General features: G+C 39.9%; 1 protein-coding gene across 1 annotated transcript in view; it reads left to right on the forward strand.

Moving 5' to 3' along the window:
- Window positions 1–7005: 7005 nt before the first annotated feature.
- The window catches only part of TOM1L1 (target of myb1 like 1 membrane trafficking protein), a 50729-nt gene continuing 30616 nt past the window's right edge, over window positions 7006–27118 (forward strand). The window contains exons 1-3 of the mRNA XM_034412473.3: window positions 7006–7505; window positions 9036–9120; window positions 17650–17728. Coding sequence (XP_034268364.2) covers window positions 7448–7505; window positions 9036–9120; window positions 17650–17728 — 222 coding nt within the window. The 5' untranslated portion in view covers window positions 7006–7447. The remainder of the gene's footprint in view (window positions 7506–9035; window positions 9121–17649; window positions 17729–27118) is intronic.

Raw genomic sequence — 27118 nt, forward strand, 5'->3', positions numbered from 1 at the left:
TCAATCCAGGTCCTTCAAATCTATGTAGATCACGTGACTCATGTTTCTATGGTGAAATTTGGAGCTTTTCACTGAAATTTTTGGCCCAGACGCCAAACAGTTTGCGTATCCTCCTTTCCCACCCCATTTTGTTGTTCTTTGGAATTGTCCTCCTTTGCCTGTTGACGAGGTACATGGAGCATGGCTATTGCACAGTGTCCATTATGGTGCTTAAGCCTAAAAAAAAGTAAACACAATTTTTTTTTTCTACAGGAAACAACCAGTTAAAGAAATGCAGAAGTTTTTACAGCCAAATGGTAAACAGATTGATTTCAGAGGATTATGAAAGCCTTTGGGGGGAGGGGGAGTTAAGGGCCAGCATCCTCCGGCTCTTAACCACTACTTTCTCACAATCCACAAAATTTAGGTGTCCTTAATTAAGCCCAAGATACATCGACCATGTTATAGCTTAGCATAATTCATGACCCAGACTCAAGTATGTAAGCCAAGTGTTGTGTCTGGTTCAATGAACAAATTATGGTTACGAATCATAGCTTAGCATACTGAACCTACCCATAATTTCAGGTTACATCACAAGGCAGAAGGACAAGTCCCAACCCCTTCCAATTTCTTCCAGACCAGGGGTGGGCAACTATACGACTTATGGACTTCAACTCCCAGAATTCCTAAGCCAGAAATGCTGGCTCAGGAATTCTGGGAAGTCCACAGATAAATTGACCATAGTTGCCAACTCCCGCTCCAGAGTATTGTTGGGGGGAGGGGGGGGCGAGAGTGGCTCCAATAGGTCTAGCAGAGAGCAAGGCTTTTTCCAGAGAAATAACTCGAGGCATTTGAGGCCTAAGGAGAAAAATATAAGCAGTGCCCCTCCCAACCCCAGTAACCAACCCCAGCCATTGATAAAATCAGGAACCTGATTTTCTACCTAAGGCAAATTACCTCAAACTCTGGTGTCAAACAGACGGATTTGAAATTTTCCGGATATCCTGGTGGGCTGCAGAGACAGGTAGGCTGTGTTGCATTAGACGATTTTCTGGAAAGCAGTTTTCCTGATTGCAAAAGGCAATGTGAGCTTTCCCAACAAACAACATTTCCTGGTCTGACACCATTAGGCATTAATGTGCCTCTGAGTAGGTAAACATGGCATTGTTCACCTATCCTCCGTCAGCAAAGCCATAAATTCTCCTTAAAAACCCAAGGATGGGCTGTTGACACACTTAAGCCCCAAGCATTTAGTCAGCATCGACTTGCAAAATAATTATTTTTCATCTGTGTTTTTCAGGCATTTTCATCTAATAGGCACCAGGAAACTAGTAACAAGCAGCAATTCTTCCCAGAGGTAGAGAAGTGTAAGGCAATTTCTGCTAATCACAACGACCTCACTTAACCTAGCCTTAGAGTTGGCCACTGGATCCAGCAGCATCAGAATTCATTCATTTAGCCTCCTTTGAAGGTGATACACTAACATTGTTCAAGGTTTCTGTATGGAAAATACTGTACCACGGTCTTCCCAGCCCTGCTGTTTCCTGGGAAGCCAATGTAAGGTGGCTTATTATTTCCTGACAGGGAGAACAATTAACCAGTGGAATAGTTTGCCTCCAGACGTTATGGGTGCACCAACGCTGGAGGTCTTTAAGAAGAGATTGGACAACTGTTTGTCTGAAATGGTTATCAGGTTTCCTGCTTGAGCAGAGGGTTGGACTAGAAGACCTCCAAGATCCCTGCCAACTCTTGTTATTCTGTTATTCTAATTATTTGTGAGGGACACGGTGGCTCAGTGGCTAAGACACTGAGCTTGTCGATCAAAAGGTCGGCAGTTCAGCGGTTTGAATCCCTAGTGCCGCATAACGGGATGAGCTCCCATTACTTGTCCCAGCATCTGCCGACCTAGCAGTTCAAATGCAAAACGTAAAAAATGCAAGTAGAAAAATAGGGACCATCTTTGGTGGGAAGGTAACAGCATTCCATGCGCCTTTGGCATTTAGTCATGCCAGCCACATGACCACGGAGACGTCTTCGGACAACGCTGGCTCTTTGGCTTTGAAACAGAGATGAGCACCATCCCCTAGAGTCGGGACTCATACATATGTGCGAGGGAACCTTTACCTTTACCTTAATTATTTGTGCAGGTAGCCCTTGTTTAGCAACTGCCTGGGAGAGCAAACTTTTGCAGCTATGATGGGGTGATGAAAAGCAGCAACTTTGCCACCAATTCTCCAATTTATGGCCTTTGTAAGGCAAAGGGAAGCTGAAGTAAAACTGTAAGAACAGTCACAGTTTCACTTAGAGACTATTTCACATAACAAACAAATTGCTGGTCCCAATTGAGGTTGCTAAACATGGACTACCTGTAATAGATTTGAACTAGGTTCAATTCTCTGTTCATCCATGGACTCCTTACGTCATTTGAGGTCTTTCATTCTCTCAGCTGAACATGTCAGAGGGAGGGGTTGCTGTCACAAAAGTAAAAGCGACAACCGAGACAGATTAATAACTGGTGGCACTTTGACTGCCATCTTGACTTTTTTGACTCTTCTCCCATGGTTGACCCTCCTGTCAGTCTAACTAACCTCAAAGGACTGGTGCTGGAAGGATAAAATGAAGACAGCTGCCCATGTAAGCCATCTGGAGCATTCAAAGGAAAAGCTGGATATAAATGTCACCACTAAATATAAATGATTAGTAAATTCCCTGTCTTCCTCAGCCAGTATTTAACACTTCTGAAAGGCATCAGACTGGGAAAAACTTGTGCACAAAACACAAAATTAAAGCAGCATTGATTAGGATTGGTAATGAGACAACAGGCCAAAGATATCCAGCATTTCAATCAATCATGAGCCTGAGTGGCGTAGGAGGCTAATGCCTCCTAAGGCAGCATTTAACATCCAGCTGCCTGCAATTACTGTGAGTTCAATTCTCACCAGGCTCAAGGTCGACTCAGCCTTCCATCCTTTCTAAGGTGGGTAAATTGAGGACCCAGTTTGTGGGGGCAATAAGCTGACTTTGTATAAATATACAAAAGTATGAAGGCTATTGCTTAACGCATTGTAAGCCGCCCTGAGTCTCCGGAGAAGGGCGGCATATAAATCAAATTTTTTAAAAAAATCAATCAGAATAGAGCTGGAAGGGACCTTGGAGGTCTTCTAATCCACCCCCCTACTCAAGCAGGAGACCCTACACCATTTCAGACAAGTAGCTGTAGTCTTTTCTTAAAAATCTCCAGTGATGAAGCCCCTACAACTTCTGAAGGCCAGCTGTTCCATTGGTTAATTGTTCTTACTGTTAGGAAGTTTAATTCCAGATTGCTTCTCTCCTTGATTTGTTTCCATCCATTGTTTCTTGTCCTGCCCTCTGGTGCTTTGGAAAATAAGTTGATTCCCTCCTCTTTGTAGCAACTTCTCAATTTTTTTTAAGCCAAGGGCCTTTTTAAAAAAAAATACAAAGTAGGTGAAGTCAGGAAAAACAGAGGATGCTGTCTATTGGAATCAGCTCCTGTGATTCAATTCCCTAGCTTTAACGTCATAATATTTTATCTTTCTTTCATATTTTCATGTACTGTTATGCTCAACCATGAGCTGTGTTGACATGCCAGTGTAAAAATGATCAATCAACATGGGATGTAATCAAATTTCGATTACGGTAGAACTTTAAAGTCATCTGAATCATAATTTCTTCATAACACTTAGCTTTTTATTTTTAGTGAGCAAGGATATATTATCAGTTCCAAATAATGCAATGCTTAATTCTGTCATGTCAAGGTAGAGGAAAAGCAACCCAGGGCATGTTTACTCAGAAGTAAACCTCTTTGATTTCAGTGCGAAAGATTTCTGCTCCCAAGTAACTATGGGTAGCCTTAAGGAATCAGCTTTCATTTTGTCCTTCATTTGCCACACATATTAAAACTGTCCAAACTTCAGATTAAATTATGATTTAATGATACACTTGTGGCCATGAATTGTATTTGCATCCAGCCAAAGAAGATAATCATACTTTATGGGTCTGTTCTTGAGAAGTAGGAGCAATCATATTGGTGGGGTTATTTTTTTAATGGTCATTTGGGTTTCAATTACATCTACCGAAATGGTACATGGGCTCAGGGAGAAGTATGTTAAATATGTCTATGGAGATTCTCAGTCATTCCGGTCATGGTTGTCCCAAAGGTGCTTTTTTAGGAGGCAACTGGACTTTCTTGTTTTTTTTTGAAGACATTTCGCTTCTCATCCAAGAAGCTTCTTCAGCTCTGACTGGATGGTGGGGAATGGAAGGATTTATACTCCTTACAGGCAACTGGTCATTTGCATTCTTTTAGAATCTTAACCTATTTAAATTTAACTTATGTTAAATATGGTTATGGCAATCATATCAAGGATTTTAAGAGTGGAAGTGGAAAGTTTGCCTGTCTGATACTTCCAACTCCTATTCCCCCTCTGAAATCCTCTCCAAAACATTAAAAGAGCTAAATGTCACTTGGTATCTTTAGCTTCCAGATGTTCAAAAGTGCAAGATATAGCCCCCAATTCTTAGAAAACTGCCCAGTCTTGCAGGAAACCAAACTGCTATTGTGGTTTATCATGTTGCACACAAATAGACCAAAGTCTTGCAAGCCATATAACGGAGTTTGGGCATCAGTTGTCTTTCTATTGTCTTTTTCCCTTTAAATTGGGAGAGGAGGTATTTTAGAGTTTATGCCGCCACTGCAGCACTTGCTAGTCCATCACCACTTACGATTCTACTTTAGGTCTACAGCCAAGAAATATAATACAAATTAAGCACAATAAATTCAGCCTGCGTTTCCGACAGGCAAGCAAGGATCATCAGCCAGTCCAAGGTCAGAGTTTCAAGTTTCTTATATAAACTAAAGATGACAACACACCAGACATAGAAAATCAGATGATCGTTTCTAAATCTTACATAAGACTTAAGTACTGCAAGTCTTATATAAGACTGTTTTTAGTTACACTAGCTGTTTTTAGGTAAGCCAGGTGTTTGACAGAGGGTCTCAGTGAGCATCTTTCCTCTGCTCTCCACCTACCCCCAGAGTCCAAACGCTTGGAAATGATATGCCATCATCTAATTATTCTAGCTGTTCTCATGCTCCTTATCACCTCAGCTGATTCCTGACTTGGTGTTTCCTAAAGACACTCGATGTCTCCATGGTTCAACTGGAACAGCTTCTTCAGATTCAGTATTGTCTGAGTCCTGGGCCTTGACACTAACTGGTATTTGTTGACTGACTGTCTTTAAAGGCCTAAAGCCTCCAGAGATCCACTTTTAAGCAGAAATGACTGAAATTGGCTTTATGCCAAAGGTAGATCTAGAATAGTGTCTGTTACATCTTAAGTATCTCACCTGATATATAAGCTAATCAGCTATGTTTATTTGTTGAATAAAAAAACCTAAGTTATTGACTGTGGAGCAATGGTGGGTTGCTACCGGTTCGCTGCAGATCGGGTTGATAGCGGTAGCGGCCCACCCGCTTCTGTGCATGCACAGAAGCGTCGCACCCACGCACCCACACGCAAACCGGTAGCTATGGGTTTTGAAACCCGCCCCTGCTGTGGAGGACATGGAGAATGGCCTTGAAAGACAGGAGGAAGAACTGCTATTAAGGCAATAGTCAGATAAAAGGGCTTGAGCCCAGGCTAAAAAATTAACTTGAGAAAACACCTCAAACAAGTCCCTCTCTAGTTCACACTAAAATAATGCAAGGGAAGGGGAAGCACCTTCAGTTTTTACTACTATAGCTGTTATAATAAAAGTAAACCTGATTTATATGGCATTGGTTTGCTAGTCTAGTCTACCTTATTGGGCCAACCCTGATCTTCAAATATTACATTATATTAGAGAACCCATTTTCATTATCCTGTCATTCTTCCTCCCGATGCCTCTGGATTCACAAGCATTCCTGCTGTGGAAATAAATGTAAAACAGATAAGAACGTGAGTAATTTAGAAAACGCCAAATTCTTTAGCTCAACTACAGAGAGAAAAGAAAAGTGCTGAAGGCAGAACAAAAGAGCACCAGATGTTTTTATCTAATGTTTCACTTTTTCTAAATGCCACATCGTGGTTGACCACAACATTCAAGAAATTGTTTAGATCTCCCCTGCCATTCTTTTTCAACTACGATAAATGGTTCAACAATGTGTTATGATAGTATAATGGTAGACTTGCATGCCTGGAAGAACTGAAATACCATAATCTAGTTTCCCGAGCTATTCATTCCTGAACGTGGATTTTGCCTGCAGTTGTCAATCTGGAAATGCATTCCAGTGAAGTCACTGGGATTTAATCTGAAAAAAAATAATAATCAAATCTCATTGTGGCTCTTGTCCTAATTGTAACATGTAATTAACTGGATTTACATCCCGTTTTGTTTCCCTTCAACCCTCAGATAGATTACAGGATATCATGAAAAGAACACAATTTGACAATAGGTAACTTTTTAAAAAACGATTCTTCTACTTATAAACAATTATATAGGCATATAATGAACGGTTGGCTTTCAGAAGTTGTAGGTGCCCCCCATCACTGGAGGTTTTTAAGAGACTGGCAGCCAGATGTTTGAAATGGTATAGGGCCTCCTGCTGAAGCAGGGGGCTGGACTAGAAAACCTGCAAGGTCCCTTCCAGTTGTTCTGTTCTTTTCTATTATTCTATTCTGTTCTGTTCTGTTCTGTTCTGTTCTGTTCTGTTCTGTTCTGTTCTGTTCTGTTCTTCTGTTCTGTTCTATTATTCTATTATTCTATTATTCTATTATTCTATTCTATTCTATTCTATTCTATTCTATTCTATTCTATTCTTATTAAATTAGATAATGAGCATTAGGTAGAGTTTATTAATCGAACCCAGACGTCACGTTTAGGATCAGAACAGGAGGAAAAAGTGTGGTCGTGGGATACCAAATCATCTCCCCACAGCCTTAAATAAATAAAAAAAAAAGACGCAGACAACAACCCGGGTGAGGTGAGAGCACCCCCCCCCCCGACCAAGTGCAGAAGTTGCAAACCGAAAACGCTTGTGAAATACCAGGGATCAAAAGAGGCTTCTGGACCTCGTGGTATCCCCCCTCCCCTACACCCCCCCCCCCGGGCAGATGAAGCGGGGCAAGCAGATGGCGGAGCCCCTGACCAGCTTGCCTCGCATCTCGACGCTCGATCTCCGAGCCAGGGCAGGTCTAATCCAGTCCCGCGCGACACGTGATCCCCGACGCGGAGTTTATAGGACGCCGGCCCTGGCGAGCACCTGGAAGGCGGTCGTCAAGCTCCTCCCTTCCAGCCTCCGGGAAAGGCGCTCGGCAGAGATTCCCGACGGGGCAGCCACCGGAGCGGAGGAGGAGGAGGAAGGCGTCGGCATTAGGTGCCAGGGAGAAGACTGGGGGACGTCGTTCTCAACTCTGATCCGAAGATCCTGGTCTCCCGAGCGGGCCTGAAAACTCAGGCGCAACTCAGCATGGCTTTTGGAAAGAGTCAGAAGGATGCTTTCGGCACCCCCGTGGGCCATCTGATCGGTAAGCGGAGCCTGCCGGGTAGCTCGTTCCCTTCAGAGTCAGAGTCAGAGTCAGATTAACAGAGTAGAAAGGGATCTTGTAGGTCATCTAGTCCAACCCCCGCCCAAGCAGGAGACCCTACACCATTTCTGACAGATGGCAGTCCAGTCTCTTCTTGAAAGCTTCGTGTTGGCCTGGAGCCGTCTTCCTGAATTTAGCGGCTCGATCGCCAACTTCTGATATCATGATATCGCTTGGATTCCTGGCATTTTCCAATTACGATTGGACCAGACGGCGTGTGAGGTTCTTGAATTTGTGTATTCAAAGGGTTGTGGGGAGAAGGGGTGAAGCCCTTCTCTGCGTGGGGTGGAGGCTCATTTCTGGTAACTCATAGTAAAATCCCAAACTACTATCCGCTGCCCGCTGAAAGTTAGATTGTTATGCGATGTGAATAGAAATGCTTATGGCAACCTATAGGGTAATTGAACTTTTGGTGAGTTTGGAAGACTGAGCAAATGAAGAGATTTGATAATCATATATTACGTATTTGATAAGGTCACTTACAGGAAACTTTAGTCAGCAACTGAGGATCAGAACTCGTCCAAAGTGCCTCATCTATGCTTTTGGAACTTTTGCAATCATTTTTAAGCACAACAGGTGTGTCCAATAGAGGCAACCAGTAGCACCTGCTGAAGCCGCCTATTTCAGAGCAAAAATTGTGAATATAGGCATTGATGCAGTGCTGGCGTTCTGCATTTTACAGGGCAATGGGTGAACTTCCAGAAGTTGTTGATTAAGATTAATGGTGATTAAGGTTCAATAGCAACTGAGGGCTTTAGGCCCATTTTATCCTGGATATATCCTTGTTCTTGCCCTAGGGCTCCTTAAATGGCATTAGAAAATATCTTTGAGCCAGAATACCATGTTGAAATTCCACCAAATGCAATCTATTACTATTAGCTGAATTTCCTACATTTAAAAGTTGGCTGAGAGATATGTGTTTATTTACAAGTAGTCCTTGATTTATGACCACAGTTGAGCACCAAATTTCTGTTGCTAAGTGAGACAGATGTTAAGTGGATTTTGCTCCATTTTATGACATGTTTGCCACAGTTGTTAAGTGAATCGCTGCAGTTGTTAAGTTAGTAACAAGTTGTTAAATGAATCTGGCTTCCCCATTGACTTCACTTGTCAAAAGGTCATAAAAGGTGATCACATGATCCCTGGGATACTGCAACTGTCATAAATATGAGTCAGTTCTCAAGCATCTGAATTTTGACCACAGAGATGCTGCAGTGGGCTGCATAAGGGTGAAAAAAAGGTCATAAGTCACTTTTTTCAGTGCCATTGTAACTTCGAACAGTCACCGAATGAACTGTTGTAAGTCGAGGACTACCTATGCTAGATTTATATTTGGCTATTCGCTCATTTTTTTTTTAATTTGAAAAAGCTGCCTCCTAAGTCTAAATGTCCTACTTTGATCATCTAAAATAACAGTTTGTTCCTAAATGTCTAGCTTTTTAACCGTGAGCCCAATCTTTCCCTTGGCAGCGAAAGCTACTTTTGGAACCTTGCAGACAGAAGAATGGGGTCAGTTCATGCATATTTGTGACCTTATCAACACGACTGAGGAAGGGTAAGCTGCTTGATCTTCTTCAAAAAGATAAGTGTTTGATCTTTAGCTACGAGGTCAGAGAATGACAGTGCTTCTTCGTGAATTGTTGCATTTTTGTTTGCTATCATTTTGCTCTTCGGCAGTTGGGAAAACTTAATGTTTGTGGGTGAGCATGTCCAGAGTAGTGGCTGGAAATGTTTTACTTTTTTTTTTTTTTTTTTTTTTTTGACTTTTGTAAAATTTCTGGCTAAGAAGTATAACATGGTAGGCCTTCAGGTTAGAAAAAGACACTCTGTTTTGCAGTTGTGTACGTGGAGATGGCTCTGCAGTCCCATTTTAGAAGAATAGAATCTAGTGCAGCGGTGGCACAGGAAAGTCCATTGTTGTGGTAACTATAGGTGATATTCTGTGATGCCACGCACTGCTATCAATTTTTGGCGGCACGTGTCTTCAAAGCTGGTGAAGGCTTCATAGCAGAGAGCTTGTCAACAGATTCTGTCAGCAGCTGCAGCTTCCTGTTCTCTTAGCTGGAAGTCACAGTGGTGTGAGGTTTTTTTCACCGTTTCTTTGTATGATCAATCTCGAGATCTCTTCCCAAACTTCGAGATCTCTTCCCAGACTGCAGTACACAGTGGAGAAACTGGAGAAGCATACAGTGATCATCCATTCTTATGACGTGTCCCACCCATCGCATTCTGGGCTCTGATAATAAGAGACTCAATGCTGGTGGACTCTGCATATCCAAGATCTCCAGGCTGGAGACATGGCCTTGCCAACAAATATCAAGGATGGAGCAGAGAGGACACAGGTGAAATTTCTCCAGTTATTTGATGTGCCTTCAGTACAGAGTCCTGGATTCACATTCATATAGGAGGGAAGAGATAACCTGGATTCTGTAGACTTCTGGCTTTGTGGTGATATGAATGTTGTGTGAATTGAGCACTTCAGTACATTGCCATCCCAGCACTGGCTGGCCTTGCTGATCCCTAAGTCAGACCCGTCACTCGAGATGATGCTTCCCAAGTATTTGAAGCTGTTTGCTTTTCTCAACTGGGTATCATTAACAGTGATTTTTGGTTCTTTGGACTTGGTACTACTGGCAAAGTACTTCACTTTTGTTCAGGCTGATAGTCAGGGCCAAAGAGCATAGCAGCTTCTAGAATTTTGTTTATTATTTATTTATTTATTATTATTAATTTAGAATTTATTTTAAGAAGTAAAATAAAATATATGTTAAAACCTTTCAGGAGGTCCCCACCACGACCAAAAATTCCTGAAAACAATGCATTCGCAATTGGGAAGAGATTTGCTGTAGTAGGGGGGAAAATCCACCAATCAGACCATGTGAAATTTGTGGTTTATCCATTTCAGCTTTATATGAAGTTGTGGGGACTTCTTCGTCTGTTGCAATGTATGCTAAGAGTTGCCAACTTTCACCACGTTCCTCTAGCTTGCCTTTGAACATTACTAGAACTCTTTTGAATACTAAAAGTGGGGCTTGATTGGCATAAAACACGAGCAAACATTTCTTTTCATGCTGTGAAATCTTCACTTTGACTTTTTTTTAAATCACAGACAGCAAAGAAAAACTGGATTGAAAATTGGTATCGCTACGTGTTTTTGACGTTGTGATTACTGTTGCCTTATGAGTTGGATTTGAATGTGAATTGTCCAGTGTCTCTGGAACAGAATATAAATGCTAATAAATAAATAGATAATAAACAAGACAAATTGCATGTATTAGGCAATCCTACTTCCTGGTAAATGTATTTGCATCCTACCTGAAAATACGGAAGCTCATATTTGTTGTGTACATGTTCATTAAATGTGTCTGTAAATTAATGACAGTGCACACTTTGAAAACATGGTGAGTAAAGCAGCTCTGTAATGGATTTATAGCGGGGTGTCCATCTGCTGGCTGGGGAATTCTGGAAGTTGAAACCCACAAGTCTTAAAGTTGCCAAGATTGGACACCCCGATTTATAGGACCATGCAAGTTTGGCTAGTGCCTTCACTGGTTTTTAGCATTTGAATAGATGTGAGCAAAGGAGCTATTCTTAACCCTGAATAAAAAGGTCAAGATCAAGGTTTCCCCTGTCCAGTCATGTCTGACTCTAGGAGTCGGTACTCATCTTTTTTTCTTAGCTGAGGGAACCAGCATCGTCCAAAAACATGGTCCATGGTCCACATGTCCATGGTCAGGTGGTCAGCTTGACTATATGCCAATGAAGCATGGTGGCTCACGTGGTTAGGATGCTGGGTCAACAGTCTGCAGCAGCAAATTGTTCAAAACCCGAGTGCTGCTGTGTGTCAGGGTGAGTCCTCATCATTCGCTCCAACTTCTGCTCTCCTAGCAGTTCGGAAGTATGCAAACAGGAGTAGAATAGAATAACAGAGTTGGAAGGGACTTTGTAGGTTATCTAGTCGAAACCCCTGCTCAAGCAGGAAACCCTGCCTATACCAGATGGCTGTCCACTTTCTTCCTGAAAGCCTCCAGTGATGAAGCACCCACAACTTCTGAAGGCAAGCTGTACCATTGGTTGATTGTTCTCAGTGTCAGAAAAATTCTCCTTATTTCTAAGTTGAATCTCTCCTTGATCAGTTTCCATCCATTATTCCTTGTCTGTCCTGCAGGTGCTTTGGAAAATAGGTTGACCCCGTCCTCTCTGTGGCAGCCCCTCAAATACTAGAACACTGCTATCATATCACCCTGGTCCTTCTCTTCACTAGACTAGCCATGCCCAGTTCTGTAATCATTCTTCATATGTTTTAGCCTCCAATCCCCTAATCATCTTTGTTGCTCTTCTTTGCACTCTTTCTAGAGTCTCAACATCTTTTTTAGTGTGGTGACCAAACCGGTTGCAGTATTCTAGGTGTGATGTTTACTAAGGCTTTATAGAGTGGTATTAGTACCTCATGTGATTTTTATTGAATCCCTCTGTTAATACAATTTAGGATTGCATTGGTTTTTTTGGCTGCTGCCACATACTGCTGGCTCATATTTAATTGATTGTCCACTCATACTCCAAGATCCCTCTCACAATTACTGCTATTAAGCCAGGTTTCACCCAATCTGTATGTGTACTTTTGGTTTTTCTTGCCTATGACTTTACTTTTCTCTACATTGAATTTCATTTTGTTAGGGCCCAGTGTTCAAGTCTGTCAAGATACATCTAGAATTTGAGCCTGTCATCTAAGGTGTTGGCTATTCCTGCCAGCTTAATATCATCTACAAATTTGATGAGTTCCCCTTCTATTCATCTAAGTCATTTATGAAGATATTGAAGAATACTGGGCCTAAGACAGAACCTTGTGGTACCCCACTGCTTCCTTCCTTCCATGTAGACATAGTACTATTAAGGACTGCTTGTTGACTATATGCCAACCCTAATTGTCAGCCAGTTACAAATCTATCTGGTGGTGATGCTATCTGTCCCACTTTTTTCTAGCTTACCAAGAAATAGGTTGTGAACTATAATTAAATGAATAGATATCACTTTGGTGGGCTCATTAATAGGGAGATGAAAGGAGCCCCCAACTGCGAATCAGAAACAAGCAAAAATGTTGCAATTAACAATTATATGACCATCAGATGTGCAACTGATAATAAAAGTGAGCTGGTTGCAAAGTACCTGAATTACAATCACGTGATTGTGGGGATGGATAACAGTTGTAAGTTCAAATTTAGGTCATAACTATCATTTACTGAAGTTGTTGCTAATTCCAGTCTTCTGTCATAAGACAAGGACTACCTTTTAATGACATTGGTGTCCTGCCTTCAAAAAATACAGAAAAGTCCATTATCCTCAGAGTAATCCTGAGGTGTATTTTTGCCTGAGAAAAAGTGTTTGCTCGGTGAACCTTGTAACTAATTTACACCTATGCCAATGCTCAGTCCATAAGCTGTTAGTCCAGGAAACCTCTGAAGCAGGAATTACAGGGCATCTAGCAGAAAACATCCTATTTGAGGTGTGTAATTTTGCAAAGAAGGAGCATGCTGTTTTGAGCATGTAATTCTATATCCTGAGGCTTGTTGTTTAAGAACTACAATACTAGTTCAAAGTGACTTTTTTAATTGTACCATGACTCGGTTTTTATGGTTTTTATGGGTGGGTCAGATTCTGTATTCAAAAGAGTTCTAGTAATATTCAAAACTCTCCCAAGCATGCACCCTATTTGCTAACCTGATCTGCCAACATGCCAAAAAAAAAAAAAAGTTTAATCTACGGTACTTCACGTAACACAAGGAGAGAGGCAAATGACATCTCTGTATTGATATCATTGTACAAATGATACAACTTGTCCTCGCATCAGATGTCATATTGTCATTAAAGCACAGAATTGCACTATTTGCATGACAATATGACATACTGATCTGTTATTGTGACTTTTAATGGAGAGGGCTGCCACAATGGGAAACTGCCATGAAAGTGCTGAACTACAGTTACTAGCATTCCTTACCATTAGCCACGATTGACTGCTGGGAACGGTAGTTCAACAACTCTGGAAGTCCAGAAATGTGTTGACATAGTTCAATATATGAAGTAGCAGTAAACACATCATCTATAATCTTGGATGAGTTATTGGGGGCTATATATCTGGGCCATTGCATAATTTTTGAATGTAACTCTTCCCTTTCCATGCACAGGTAGATACTGTGGTATCTCTTGGCTGCTTCCTCTTAGGAGAGAAAAAGAATGAAGCTTAGTCTTCTCTAACTAGGTGTGCTGTAGATGAGTTGGGTATATGGGTAGTCCTTGCTTAACAACCAGTTATTTTGCAGTTATGTCCACAGGATGGGGACTTTACGACCCATAAAACACCCCCCGCCGTCGTAAATGGTCTCACCACATGCTCCTTGCCTGCGGTCATGTGGCTGTATGTTGGGCAAGTCATCTTTGCAACCCATTGTGGCATTCCTCAGCCATATGACAACAATTCCAGCTAAAAATGCCCATTCAAATGAATGGGTTTATTAGTAACTGCCACATTCATTTAACGATTATTGTGTTTACTTAAGAACCACCACTGCACAAAAAAATGGCCTGGAAATTACTTCTAGTCATGTGGATGCCTTGACTTACGACCGTAACGATTTATGATGTAATTCCAGCTCAATTACAATTATAATTCAAGGACTACCTGTAGTTCCTATATCTTTAACCAACATAACCAAAGAGAGTTAGAGTCCCATATATTTCGAAGACAGCAGTCTGTGAGAATCATTACTTCAAAGAGCAATTTTTGCTCAAAACAAAATTGGAATAAAATAAGCTTTACCTTTTATAGTTTGCTCCTAAAATATAGGCTGTTGTTTATATACACTTAAAAGAGTTGCTTATTGCTAACCCTGGGTTTATTTTTCTGGGATGGGTTTTGTGTTTTTCGTAGGGATTATTCTCTGGAATCGAGCCATGGCCTTTTATTTGTACTTTAGCAGTAGAACCTGTTCTTCCTTTTAAAAATGTTTCCTGGACGGCTTACAAAAATAATAATAATAAAGTAAACCAGCAACAAACCAAATCAACAAAAAAGCAAGTCATAGTTACAACAGTATATACTCAGCCAAAGGCAATAGCAGTGTTATTGCTGTCCATACTACTGCCTGTGGACTTATCCTGTAAGCAATTTCCAACCACGCAAGGAAAATTGGCACATTGTTCTGAAAGGTTTAATTTAATCTGATTTATTAAATTTGTTATAGTTGCCCTCTCTATTCTGTAAGCCACGATTCTGTGTGGCTTACAAAACCCAGAAAGAATAGAATAGAATAGAATTCTTTATTGGCCAAGTGTGATTGGAAACACAAGGAATTTGTCTTGGTGCATACGCTCTCAGTGTACATAAAAGAAAAGATACATTCGTCAAGAATCACAAGGTACAACACTTAATGATAGTCTTAGGGAAACAGTCAATATAAATCTTAAAGATACCAGCAACAAGGTTACAGTCATAAGTGGGAGGAGATGGGTGATAGGAACGATGAGAAGATTAATAGTAATGCAGACTTAGTAACTAGTTTGACAGTGTTGAGGGAATTATTAAAATAGATTAAAAACAATGAAAACATACACAGGCAGCCCATATCAAAATGCTAGGCCATGAAGATACGATGGGCCCTCCACAAATACCTCAGCTAAACATGTTAACCTCAGATAAAAGCTAGTTTTTAAAGTCAGAACCCCAGAAGAACGAGTGCCATTTGTATCTCCAAGCAGTGGTGGGATCCTACCGGTTTAACAACAGATTCGCTGAGCGCATGCGCCAGACGCATGCTGCACACGCGTGCACACTTTGAAGAAAATTGAACTTCTGCGTTGCAGAGAGCAAGGAAAACTGCTGAGGAGCGGTTTTAAACCAGTCTGAACCGGTACAATCCCACCACTTTCCAGAGGGCAGGCATTGTGGCAGAGAAGGCATACTTCCTCTATCCTTTAGTAGAGGGGACCTACCGTGTAACCCATTCTGTATAAATGTACCAGGCAGTATCAATTGAAGATAGACAGTACTTCGGATAACCAGGCCATATGCCACAAAGGGCTTTGTGTTACTCTTCTGAAACAGTCTTTACGTCTTCAACTTGGGGAGATATACAGTACCGCCTCCCTTTCCTAACTATATTAATTTAAGATTGATGGGAGCTGCCAGGCAGTCAAAATACCTGGAGTTTGAGGGAGAATACCCTAGAGGTGATGTGAATTTTTGTTTGCTTGTTCATTCAACTTTCAGAGAGCAGAAGAAATGAAAAAAAAAAACATTCTGGGTTTTTGTTCCCCTGGAAACTTGCCAACTTTCTTGGGTCTGCATAACCATGGATATCTGTGGGCTTAGCTAAAGAGAAGCCATGTTCTCAGGGGGAAACAGGATTATATGAGTTTTGGTCTGGCTTATGTGTCAGTCAATGAGAATAACCAGTGTTTAGCAGCCCTCCAGCCCGTGTCCAGTTCAGCATTTGAAACTATGTCACTAAGGGCTGGTCATTTAACGGTTGGTACAGTGGTGAAATCATTTTTTTTTTACTACCAATTCTGTGGGCATGGCTTGGTGGGCATGGCAGGGGAAGGATACTGCAAAATCTCCATTCCCACCCCCCTCTGGGGCCATCCTGAGGTTGTATTTGCCGGTTCTCTGAACTGCTCAAAATTTCCACTACCGGTTCTCCAGAACCTGTCAGAACCTGCTGGATTTCACTCCTGGGTTGGTATCATTATCCTTAAATCAAGATGAGCAACAAAGATAACCAGCGTTAAGTTTAGAGTCATCAGGAGCAGCAGAATAATGCCAGTTTACACAGCATTAAAAAGGCAAATGCTCTCTTACCACAGAGAAAGTTCACCCCTGAGGGGGAAAAGGCTCTAAAGTCATGCTTTTCCATTTGTATTATGCAGTCAGAAGTGGCTTGAAGGCCACATAAGGCTTCATACAGCGTTTGAAAGCCACCTTTCAAAAGTCAGCAAGGACCTGAATTTGAAGTCCATTGTTGATGCCTTATGTTTCTGCAAGGCTTAAGCGGGGCATTTCACCTTCTAAAAATACAACATAGTCTCTCAAATGAACTAGTGTGGCATAATGGATGAAGTACTGGATTAATACCAGTATTAGGGAGGGAGTAGGGAGTAGTAGGAAGACCCAGGTTTGAGTTCCTGACCAGTCATAGAAGCTGTTTCTCAGTGCATTCTACCTCATAGGATTGTTTGTTTTATTGTTGTTTTATGGAAAATAGGATTGCTATTTTCACACAGACACACACAATGGATTTTCGGTGAAGACTTTGGAGGGAGTAGATTCAGAATCTATTTCAGTGTCAATCTTTTATTGTTCTGTTTTTATTCTCTCTCATATTGATGATGATTATTTTCCATGCCTCCAGGAAAGGCATCTTACTTACAACACTGACTATTAAGCATCCTACAACATTTGGGGCTGATGGGAGTTGGAATTCAACATTTTGATAAGCCTTTAGGATTCCTACTTCTACTGTAGACAGAAACGATGCACTGAGCTTGGGAAAAGCTTTCAGCAAAACTTGTGCAGTGTCCCCAGTGGTAGGTTATCCAACCTTCTGTAATAGGGATGCTATGCAGTCAACTATATATTAACATTTACCAAATATAAATCATCTCGGACATCAGGTCATGCAGAAATTAACCATCTATTGTACAAACTTCTGTAATGGAATGAGAAATTTTATTCTTTGGCAGGACATGGTGTATGTTGGGTGGGCAACTATGGAAATTTTATGACCTGTGGACTTCAACACCCAGAATTCCCGAACCAGCTTGGAAATTCTGGGAGTTGAAATCCGCAAGTCATAAAGTTGGCGTAGCTACCCGTCTCTAGTGTATGTACTCTCAACACACACACAACTCATCTTTGTCATTGAAGTGGCTACCTTGCTTTATTCCCGTCTTGATTTAATTTTCCTCTTTGGGGGTTTTTCATTTCAGCAATCTTGATTCCCTATTTTCAGTTAACATTATAAGAGAAATAATATGTACGTAGAATTTTAATGATCAGTATGTTTTCTGGTTTTATTTCTTCTAACTGCAGACCCAAGGAGGCAGTGAGAGCACTTAGGAAAAGGCTTTCCAAAAACTGTAATCATGTGGAGATTCATCTTACCTTGTCCGTAAGTACAACACGTTTGGTCCTCATAAAATATCTGCACAGCACAGGACAGAATTTGTAGATGTTTTCCAGACAAGTGTTTTGCTGGAATATTAGCACAGTTTTCTGAGGCATCAAAAGTCAGACTCATGGGACGGAAGTTGCCATTTTTGAATTAAATTTACAAAATATCATTTGGATCCTCTTTAGTTCGATAGGCAGAGGACTGCTTCTCCCATTGAAAGTAGCAGAAGTGCTTTGTATACCTCACTTGCGTCTCAGACAAATGGCAAGGGAAGGAAAACTAAAGCAGAGCACACTCTTACAAGTTTTAGCTTCCAGCACTGTAGCCTGGAAATTAATTTAGAACTTCTAGTTCCACTTACTTATTAGTTTTACAGTGTGCTAGTTCTCCAAGAGCTCAAGACAGCTTCCATTCCCTTCATTTTTACCCTTATAGTAACAGGCCTCAGAATGATCGAGAATGACTTATTCAGAGCTAATCAGGGATATTATGTGTTGAGGGTGGACTAGTGCCCATTCAACATTTAAGCACTATATTAATATCCTCTTTCTCCCCACTTCTCTTGAATAAATATGGAAGTACTAAGCACCCAATTTAAAATGAAAAAAATAAACAAATTTAAGCATTGTTCAGAGTTCTAGTTTTTTTTTTTTAACATTCTAGCTTTATCCAACCCACTCTAAAGTAGAAAGCTTAGCATTTTAATCAGCATATTGCCTCATGTTTTCTTTTTAAACTAAGTATTTGGTTAGCTTGGAAGAAAAAGAATGACATCCTGTTAAAGAAATTGTTGCTTAACCACAGAACATTTTCTCTGAGAGTTTTCCACTTTACAGCATGCTGTAATATCTTTACATCTAGGAGTTAAAGCTAGTATCAAGTACTATGAGAATATTATTGAACCAAGTCTATTGAAGCATGTAGTTTTAACTACACAAAGGTGTTGTTGGCTCAGAATCAGCTCACACAGAAAAGAGATATTTATTTTGTAGTTTTAAAACTTATTACAATAGTTTATCTGTAAAGTCAATATGAAAAATTAATGTGTGTTTGTTCATGTATTTCTGTCTTTGCTGGGCTTTAATTGAGGGAGACACTATTTCACACAGAAAAGAGATATTTATTTTGTAGTTTTAAAACTTATTACAATAGTTTATCTCTAAAGTCAATATAAAAAATTAATGTATATTTGCTCATGTATTTCTATCTTTGCTGGGCTTTAATTGAGGGAGACACTATTTGAATAACTGGATTAAAACTTAATTATAACATAACTAAGATAAAGGATGCTGGGAATTATAACCTTAATAATAATTATTGGGCAACAGTTCACCTTTGCTTTATTTGCAGGCATCTACAGTCTTTCATTTCAATGTTACAATGCTGGATGGAAGCTTTATATTTACAAAACCGTAACCTGATAGTTATGTTAAAAATATATTGAAGTTAAGCCATGGTATTTTAGCAATAATAATATTTATATAATACGTTTGAACAGGCTATGGCTTGTTCCACCACAATTGCATTTCATCTATGATTTAGTGTGATACATGAACCAAGTCATAAGCCGTTGAAATGAGTGTAAGATAAACATCACACGGTACAAGGATCTCTGTCTTGTGCATTTAGCCACCAGTCCAGTTTCCAGGATGTTGTAGCAAATAACATGCAATTTTAAAAAGTGGAGTTAAATGGCACGAGAGCCAGTTTAGTGCAGTGGTTAAGGCATTTAGCTAGAAACTGGAAGACTGTGAGTTCTGATTCTGCCTTAAGCCCACCTGGGTGACCTTGGGCCACTCTCTCTCTCAACCCTTGGAAGCAAACAAGGGTAAACCACTTATGGAAAAAAAAAAAAAAACTTGCCAAATAATAACAAGTGGGTGTGAATTAGAAATACTTGGAGAAAAAAAAAAAAAGAATTTCCTGTATAGTAGCCCCGTCTGATATTTTTGTGGGTGTTGTCTAACATTCCTATGTAGGCTATAATCTAGGCCACTATGGTCAAATGGCGATAGCAGTTAAGGAGTTTGGAGCAATGTAGGCTGGTCCATTGCTTGAACTTATGTACAGTAATTGTAATGGTAGATGGATTCAGATTCCTACGCTTTTTTTTTTTTTAAAGTCACTAGTGGTACAAATGATTGATAGTTCTTGTTCACAGGATTACCTGCCTCATCGGTTGTAATATAAGACACAGCTTTTGAAATTTGAGGAATTTGCTTTTCAAAATAATGATTATCACACTGTATGAATGAAGTCCTACTGATTTAAATTTCCCCAAAGATTTTATACCACCTAATGTTTGAATCCTTCCTTTCAGAAATTACAGAACTTCAGTAATGGATATTTTCCCCAAATGAGTACGATAGCTTTCATTCCTAACTTCCACCTGTCATTCTGATTAATTTGCAAAGAGTTGTAGAATATGTGAAGTGTTGTAGACCACCATGGATCTTGTTATCATGTATTATTTTTCTTCATATACATATATACACACATACACACACACATCAAGGATACACAATTATATCTAGCCTCTACTATACTTAATCATTATTCATCATTTGACAAATGTGAAAGACAGCAGAGGTCCCTTGAGATTTCATATCCTATAAAAAAATAGAGACAATTTTTAATCTATTGGTCTTTCCATTGGGGAAGGTGGATACCATGAAATATTAAATGGAATGAATGAATAATCACACCCACCATTTCAGATTTCTTTCAGCGAAATCAGATGTGTTAGTGTGTGTTTCTGTCTTGGGGATTTCTTGCAGAAATGATTTTTGGATTATAAAAAACCTATAAGTTTTTATAAACTGGGAAAAAGCCAGTTTGATGTAGTGACTAAGGCATAGGGCTAGAGACCACCTTAGGCACGAAGCCAGCTGCATAACTTTGGACTAGCCCCTCTCTGTCTTAGCCTTAGGATCAGGCAAACACAAAATACTTCTGAAATCTTGCCAGAAAAAAATATAAAGACTTGTCCAAGCATTCACCAGGACTCTCTGTTTGTCTATCTATGGGATAGAAATGAAGAATTCCTGTAGAGAGATATCATGAAAAATAAAATGCTGATGTGTTCACAATAAAGGATAAGGTAGGCAGAAATCTGAATATTGTGCCAAATTTCAGGATTTGTGTGATCATGCGGCATATGATCAGCAGTGAATACAGGTGGAAACAAGATGCTTGCCAGCTCTGTGTCTCAGGAGAAAATAGTATTATGCAGTGTGTGTGTGTGTGTGTGTGTGTGTGTGTGTGTGTGTGTGTGTGTTACTAACTTCTCTGCTTAATCAGAGGAGCTTATTAGGGCTGATTATCAGATGTGCAGGAGCAGACTTATTTATTGCGTATTCTGCTTTTCTTCTGGTAACTTGTTGAGCAGGACAATTATCAGCAGAATTGAGCTAATAATTTAGGTTGATCAATGGCCAACATTTTCCAGACATCAATTTGGACAGCCTTAGTATGTTATGCTGGATTGGGGATTCAGATTCCTGGATATGTCGACACACTTATGTTCCCCCACCCTCTTCTTAGTAACTCTGAGTCATTACTATAAGTATTTTGAAATTCTTCTGAGTTGCGAACATACGTATTTTTTTTTTTAAAAAAACAGCCTTTGCTTCCTCTTGGCATGCAGATTAGATATCAAACTAACTGCCTTTTATTTATTTTTCCCTGCCTGCTCAGCACACTGCAATGTGTGCCTTGAAAACACCTTGGGATAATTTATCTAGGGATTTATTCTGCAGATGTTAATTCACTACATGGTGTTTAAATAAAGAAAATCCCATATACTTTTATAGCTGCATGAGTTGGTGGAAGTTGGGAACACGGCTGACCTGCAAGTAATTTCTACAAGCAAAAGTAGAGGCAATTTTTCAACAAGATTTTTCTTCTACTTAATTCAGCACATTCTTTTCGTACCTCTGTTAAAGAGTCAAAATTAGAAATTGGACATTGTTATGCACTTGCTTCATTAAGGCATGAGGGAGTTTTGATATTTGAGTGATGAAAAATTGAAGACTAAAATCTGAGGGAAATGATAATAGACAGGTATAGCATTGAGACAAAATGTGCCCCCCCCCCAGATTCCCTATCTCATCTGTAAAGATTATTTTTTCATCAATTAAAAGAAATCATATTTTCAAATCAATATTACGGAGTTGTGTTTGTTGTGGGCCTTAGAAGAATACTTAGAGGCTGCATGCAGCCTAGGGAAACAAGCAGCCACAAATCTTCACTGTTTACAATATTTTCAAAACATAGTAAGAAGGAATATTTTTAGATCCACAGCCAAGATCACGGCTTGGTTAGATAATCTCCTTTATTATTAATAAACTTTGGGTGTGTCAGACCTGTTTTCGTGGGAGATTACCTAATAGCTTAAATGTAAATAAACAAGTTGCTGAATTTACTGGAGCCTTGATAATTCTCTGGAGCATTGCCGGTCTGTTTATATGACTTTTGCTGCAGTAGAAATGTAACAGTGGTGGGTTGCTACCAGTTTGCACCAGATCGGGCGAACCGGTAGCAGCGGCGGCAGGAGGCTCCGCCCACCCACCCGGATCCAAGCGCGCGAGCGAACCAGGAGCAATGGGATTTGGAACCCGCCCCTGGAATGTAAGTGTTAATTGAAAGATCCCACTGCTTTGGGTCACCATAAAGATCCATGGAAGCTGAACTATTTTCCCAAGCAAATCTGATTTCAGGGATCTGGGTATCACGGTATCAAGGCTTTCTCAAATGCAATGCACAATCCCCATAATAAATGGCTAGATTAGACAGAATGAGAAGATGTTGGTTTGAAACAATAAAGGGATTATAAAGTAGAGTCGACGTTTATACACCTTGAAGGATAGAAGCTTGAAATAGGGCTTTAGGGATAAAGGGGAGGGGGCAGAATAGTCTCTTAACTTGCAGCGATGGCCTCTTTGTAATGAGCTGCATCATTAAATGCTACCTGGAACCAAAGGATGTCTTTAAGTTTGTTTATCTAAGGCAAGCCCATTGGGCAGTCACACATTTGAAAAAGACATTCATTGGGCGGTCACACATCTGTACAGACATTCATTTCTTCCACAGTTGGTTTAGGCTAGATTTGAGGATTTGGGCAGGGGTCAAGGGGTAGATGTTTTGATTTATAGGCAGATCTAAGAATGCAATATTCCCAATTTGTAATATGAAGCACTAAAATTGAGAGCTTTACTGTATTTTGATCTATGTAAATTGAATGCAAGGTAGGTACCTCCGTTTTATCATTCATTAGGTTTATACATCCTGCCTTTTCATTTAATTAGAATGTCACTTAATATTGGAACTTGCATGTCAATCCTAAAGTAGATTGTTTGATTTGGCTTGCCAAGTTTCATGAATCTCAGCCATTGTGGTCTTTAAATTATTGTTTATGGTTTGGATAATGATGATGAAGCTGGTTAATTATTACTTACTCAGCAAATCATATTTAAATAAACAGTGGGCCTAATCCAAGGAATGATTCTGACCAAAGTGCATTTAGAATGGGGTACAATTTGATTACAGTGCCACTAAACCATTTAAATGTAGCCTTTGGCTTGCATTGTGTTTCATGTTAGCACTAACTGTCACAGCCAGATATGGACTAGTGGCAAGATGCAAAGCTTCTTGAAGTACAGGGAGAAGACCTGTTATAGATGGGAAGAGTGTCCACCACCAACATCACAGAGGTGTTTCCATCAATCCAGAATCTCCTTAGGAGGCAGAAGAACAATGTTTTGAATGTGTAACTCCTGTGATGGTCGCTCTAGATCACAGGTGTCAAACTTGTGGCATCATGTTGCCATCACGTGACGTATCGTGACTTTTTTCCCTTCACGGATCTGGGGTGAGCGTGGCCTGTGGACGACGCATCCGGTCCGCGGGCCACCAGTTTGACACCCCTGATTTAGATAGTCTGAGTGATTAGTGTAAGCAGTTACTTTCTTTAGCACACAAATGAGCACCATGTGGCCATCCAGGTATTGTTGAACTGCAATTCAGTTTTGTGCTTTCATTACCATTCCAACAACATTAGGAGGGTCAGCTTGGTAATATTTTTTTTTTACCCTTCTATACTACTCTACTATTATTGATAGCGTCAGGTGTCAAAGAGTAACTAAGAAGCTCACACTGATTTATTAAGGACTAAATATTCTCTGGGCATTTAATATTAAAGGATTTGTATTTAATACATTCCATTCAGCTGCCTGAAATTCTCTGTAATGTAGGATGATCTACTTTCTCTCAATCCACATAGTCAAACAAAGGTCTGTTTTCATTAGTTGAGGTGATATAATCTTATTTAAATGGCTCCATTTTGTTTGGAATATGTTTGTAGTGCTTGCCTGAAATCCATCATTGTGCAAACAGAACTGATCTTTCATGAAAATATTTCCTCCACACCCTTCCCAATCTGTATCCCTACCCTCCAGAGCAGTTTTGAGAACAAATGTTGGGCTGGAACAGAAAGGAAAACTTGGGCCCATTTTTCATTTCACTGACTAAACAATTCCATTAGCAAAACAGAACAAAACTAATTCAGGATCACTGCTGCATTTCCTGTGAAATAAATAGAAACATTGTACATTAGGTTTGGCCTGTGGAACCAATATTCCCCAGGAAGCTGCAGAATTACCACCTTCAATGGAAACTATCTGGTTTGACAGTCTATCAAAATTGTGCAGAACTAACGATTCTTAACTTTGTTTTAAGAAGTTGTTTGATAACCCAGGAGACCCACTTCTAGCTTTTTGCCAGGTCTTGGCACTGAAGCTGTAATTGCTTTCTCCTTCCTGTTTTGACCTGCGGGCAAAATGTTCTTCATCAAATGCAAGCAGTACTTCTCAAGGTTTCGGCAAGTAGGTTGCACCTTTAGAGACTAGCTTCCTTCTCCATTGCTGGAAAATGGCCTTTCCTATTAGTATGCAATCCTTGCCTGCCTGGGGCATCCCTCCCCCCCAATACTAGGTTCCCCCCCCCCCTTAATTGTGCAAGATGCTGTGAAGAAGTTCTTAAAATGCCTTAAGTGAGGGAAAGTTTATTTGTAAAAACAAGTGATTGTGAACAAGTATCATAAGAATCTTTTCTTGCCTATCTCTGACAAAAATCAAATCTCATAGATGCTAGCTATACCAATAATAGAGTTTGTCCTTTCATTATTTTCATCCATTTATTCTGTTAAAGATATATAAATGCATCAGCTTCATTTTCATGTGTTATCGTTCTACTCTTTTAGAACCCTGTCATAATTGTATTTTCTTGCTGCAGGCAAGATCTTAATAGTGGGAACACAGAACTAGGAATGACAGCTCAAGTCCATCAACATCCTCTGATTTATTCTAATAAGCCTCTTTTTTACATCGTGTTCTTCCAACTGCCACTACTGACTAGTTTACCTTCCTAAATGAGGCACTAAAAGTGATGTCAGGTTGCACTGCTAGAGATATAAATAGTTGTTCCAAACTACAATGGATCTACTGTACGCTATGCTAGAAAACAATAGCTTCCCATGTTATGCCTTATATGTGCTTGTATTCTTGTGTATCATTTGTGGATCTTCTGCTTTTATCGTAGCTATAAAGTAACATAGGCTGCTTTAGGATGGTTCTGCTGTTGGACAAAGTGAAGTGGCCAATTAAGGCAGAAGAAGGGGCAAGGAGTCATAACTGGTGAGAGACCTTGGAAGAAAAGTTTAGTGTGCCATCACAACTTGCTTTGTATTCCTAAATTAGCCTCTCACTTGATGCAAAGGAAGACGTTGTTTATTATCAGTACAGGTAGTCCTCGACTTACGATCACAATTGAGCCCCAGATTTATGTTGCTAAGTGAGACATTTGTTAAGTGAGCTTTGCTCCACTTTACAACCTTTCTTGCCACAATTATTAAGTGAATCATTGCAGTTGGTATGTGAATCTGGTTTACCCATTGACTTTGCTTGGTAGAAGGTCGCAAAAGGTGATCATACACACTGCAACTTTCATAAATGAGTCAGTTGCAATAGTGGGTTGCCCCCGGTTCGGACTGGTTCGCAAGAACCGGTAGTAAAACCGGCAGGAGGCCCCGCCCACCACCCCTGATGTCATCATTGGCGATCTGCGCATGTGCAGAAGCTTCTGTGCATGCGCAGAAGCAAAGCAGGCACACGAGCGATCCGGTTGCAAACCAGTAGTAAAGGTAAATAGAACCCACCCCTGGTCAGTTGCCACCTGTCTGAATTTTGATGACTTGACCATGGGAATGCTGCAACAGTTGTAAGTGTGAAGAATGATCATAAATCCCATTTTTCAGTGAGGTTGTAACTTTGAACAGTCATTAAATGAACTATTGTGAGTCGAGGACTACCTGTACTGAAATAAGATGCAGCTTCTTGCTCTTTATGATGAATATTTGTCTTAGAAGATATTCTAGTAGGCAGGATGTCCTACCCTTCAACAAATCCATAGTTTGCCATCATTTTTTGAATCAAAATATTTTGAAAACTATTCTTTTTTTTTTTTTAAGGGTCAATTTGCATGAGAAGCCTGGCTGTCTTCTCGTATTCCGTTTAGCCTTTTGAATCCCTTATAATAAGCTTCTTTTTAGTAGCTCTTGTTCACCTCGCTGTGAATACTAATAGTTCTCCAGAGCATTCTTGTTGCTGCTTTTCAGTTTTGTTCCTTGGAGATTCACCAAACCTTAACATAATCATCATCCAGGAAACTGGTGACCTTTTGTTGCCTAGACATGAGTCTCTGCACAAATATGTAATTTAGCATGCAATCAAATGAATCAGAGTTGCAGTTCAGTAGTCAGATTAATATGTAATCCATAACACACAAATGAACAATTGGAAAATAGTTTTAAGATAAGATAAAATACTTATTCACTTTATTAATAAGTACAGGTTCTTTACTCTCTTGGTAGATCAATACAGAATTAATAGGTAACAATTCTTGGATTCATACATTGCACTAAACTTAATGTGGTTTATTTTTCTGGCTTGCCATGAATGTGAGAAAGGAGTCAATAAACTATTGTTTAAATATGGATTAGTAAAGAACATTTGGAAATCTTGGTTTGTTGCTGTTTCAATTTTGATTTGGCATGATGCATAAATAGAGATGCATTATTTGGGTTAGTGATTTATTGATTTATACTTGATTGGCTTGATCTAATCAGTCTGCAGAAATCCAAAGGGTGAAAAGGAAGAGGAACAAACCTATTTTGACCAAGCAAGCCATTATTATTTTGTTTATCCTCTAGCTTCCTTCTGACATGTTTAAAATCTATGGCTAAGACAACTCATGGCCTATTAGATCCTTTGGCAAAACTGTAGAATTCCATAAATGGCATTTTCAAGAATACAGTTGAAAATACAGGGATAA

The sequence above is a fragment of the Pantherophis guttatus genome, chromosome 2, assembly GCF_059756535.1.
Source record: "Pantherophis guttatus breed Tessera chromosome 2, ASM5975653v1, whole genome shotgun sequence".
In the NCBI taxonomy this organism is placed as follows: domain Eukaryota; kingdom Metazoa; phylum Chordata; class Lepidosauria; order Squamata; family Colubridae; genus Pantherophis; species Pantherophis guttatus.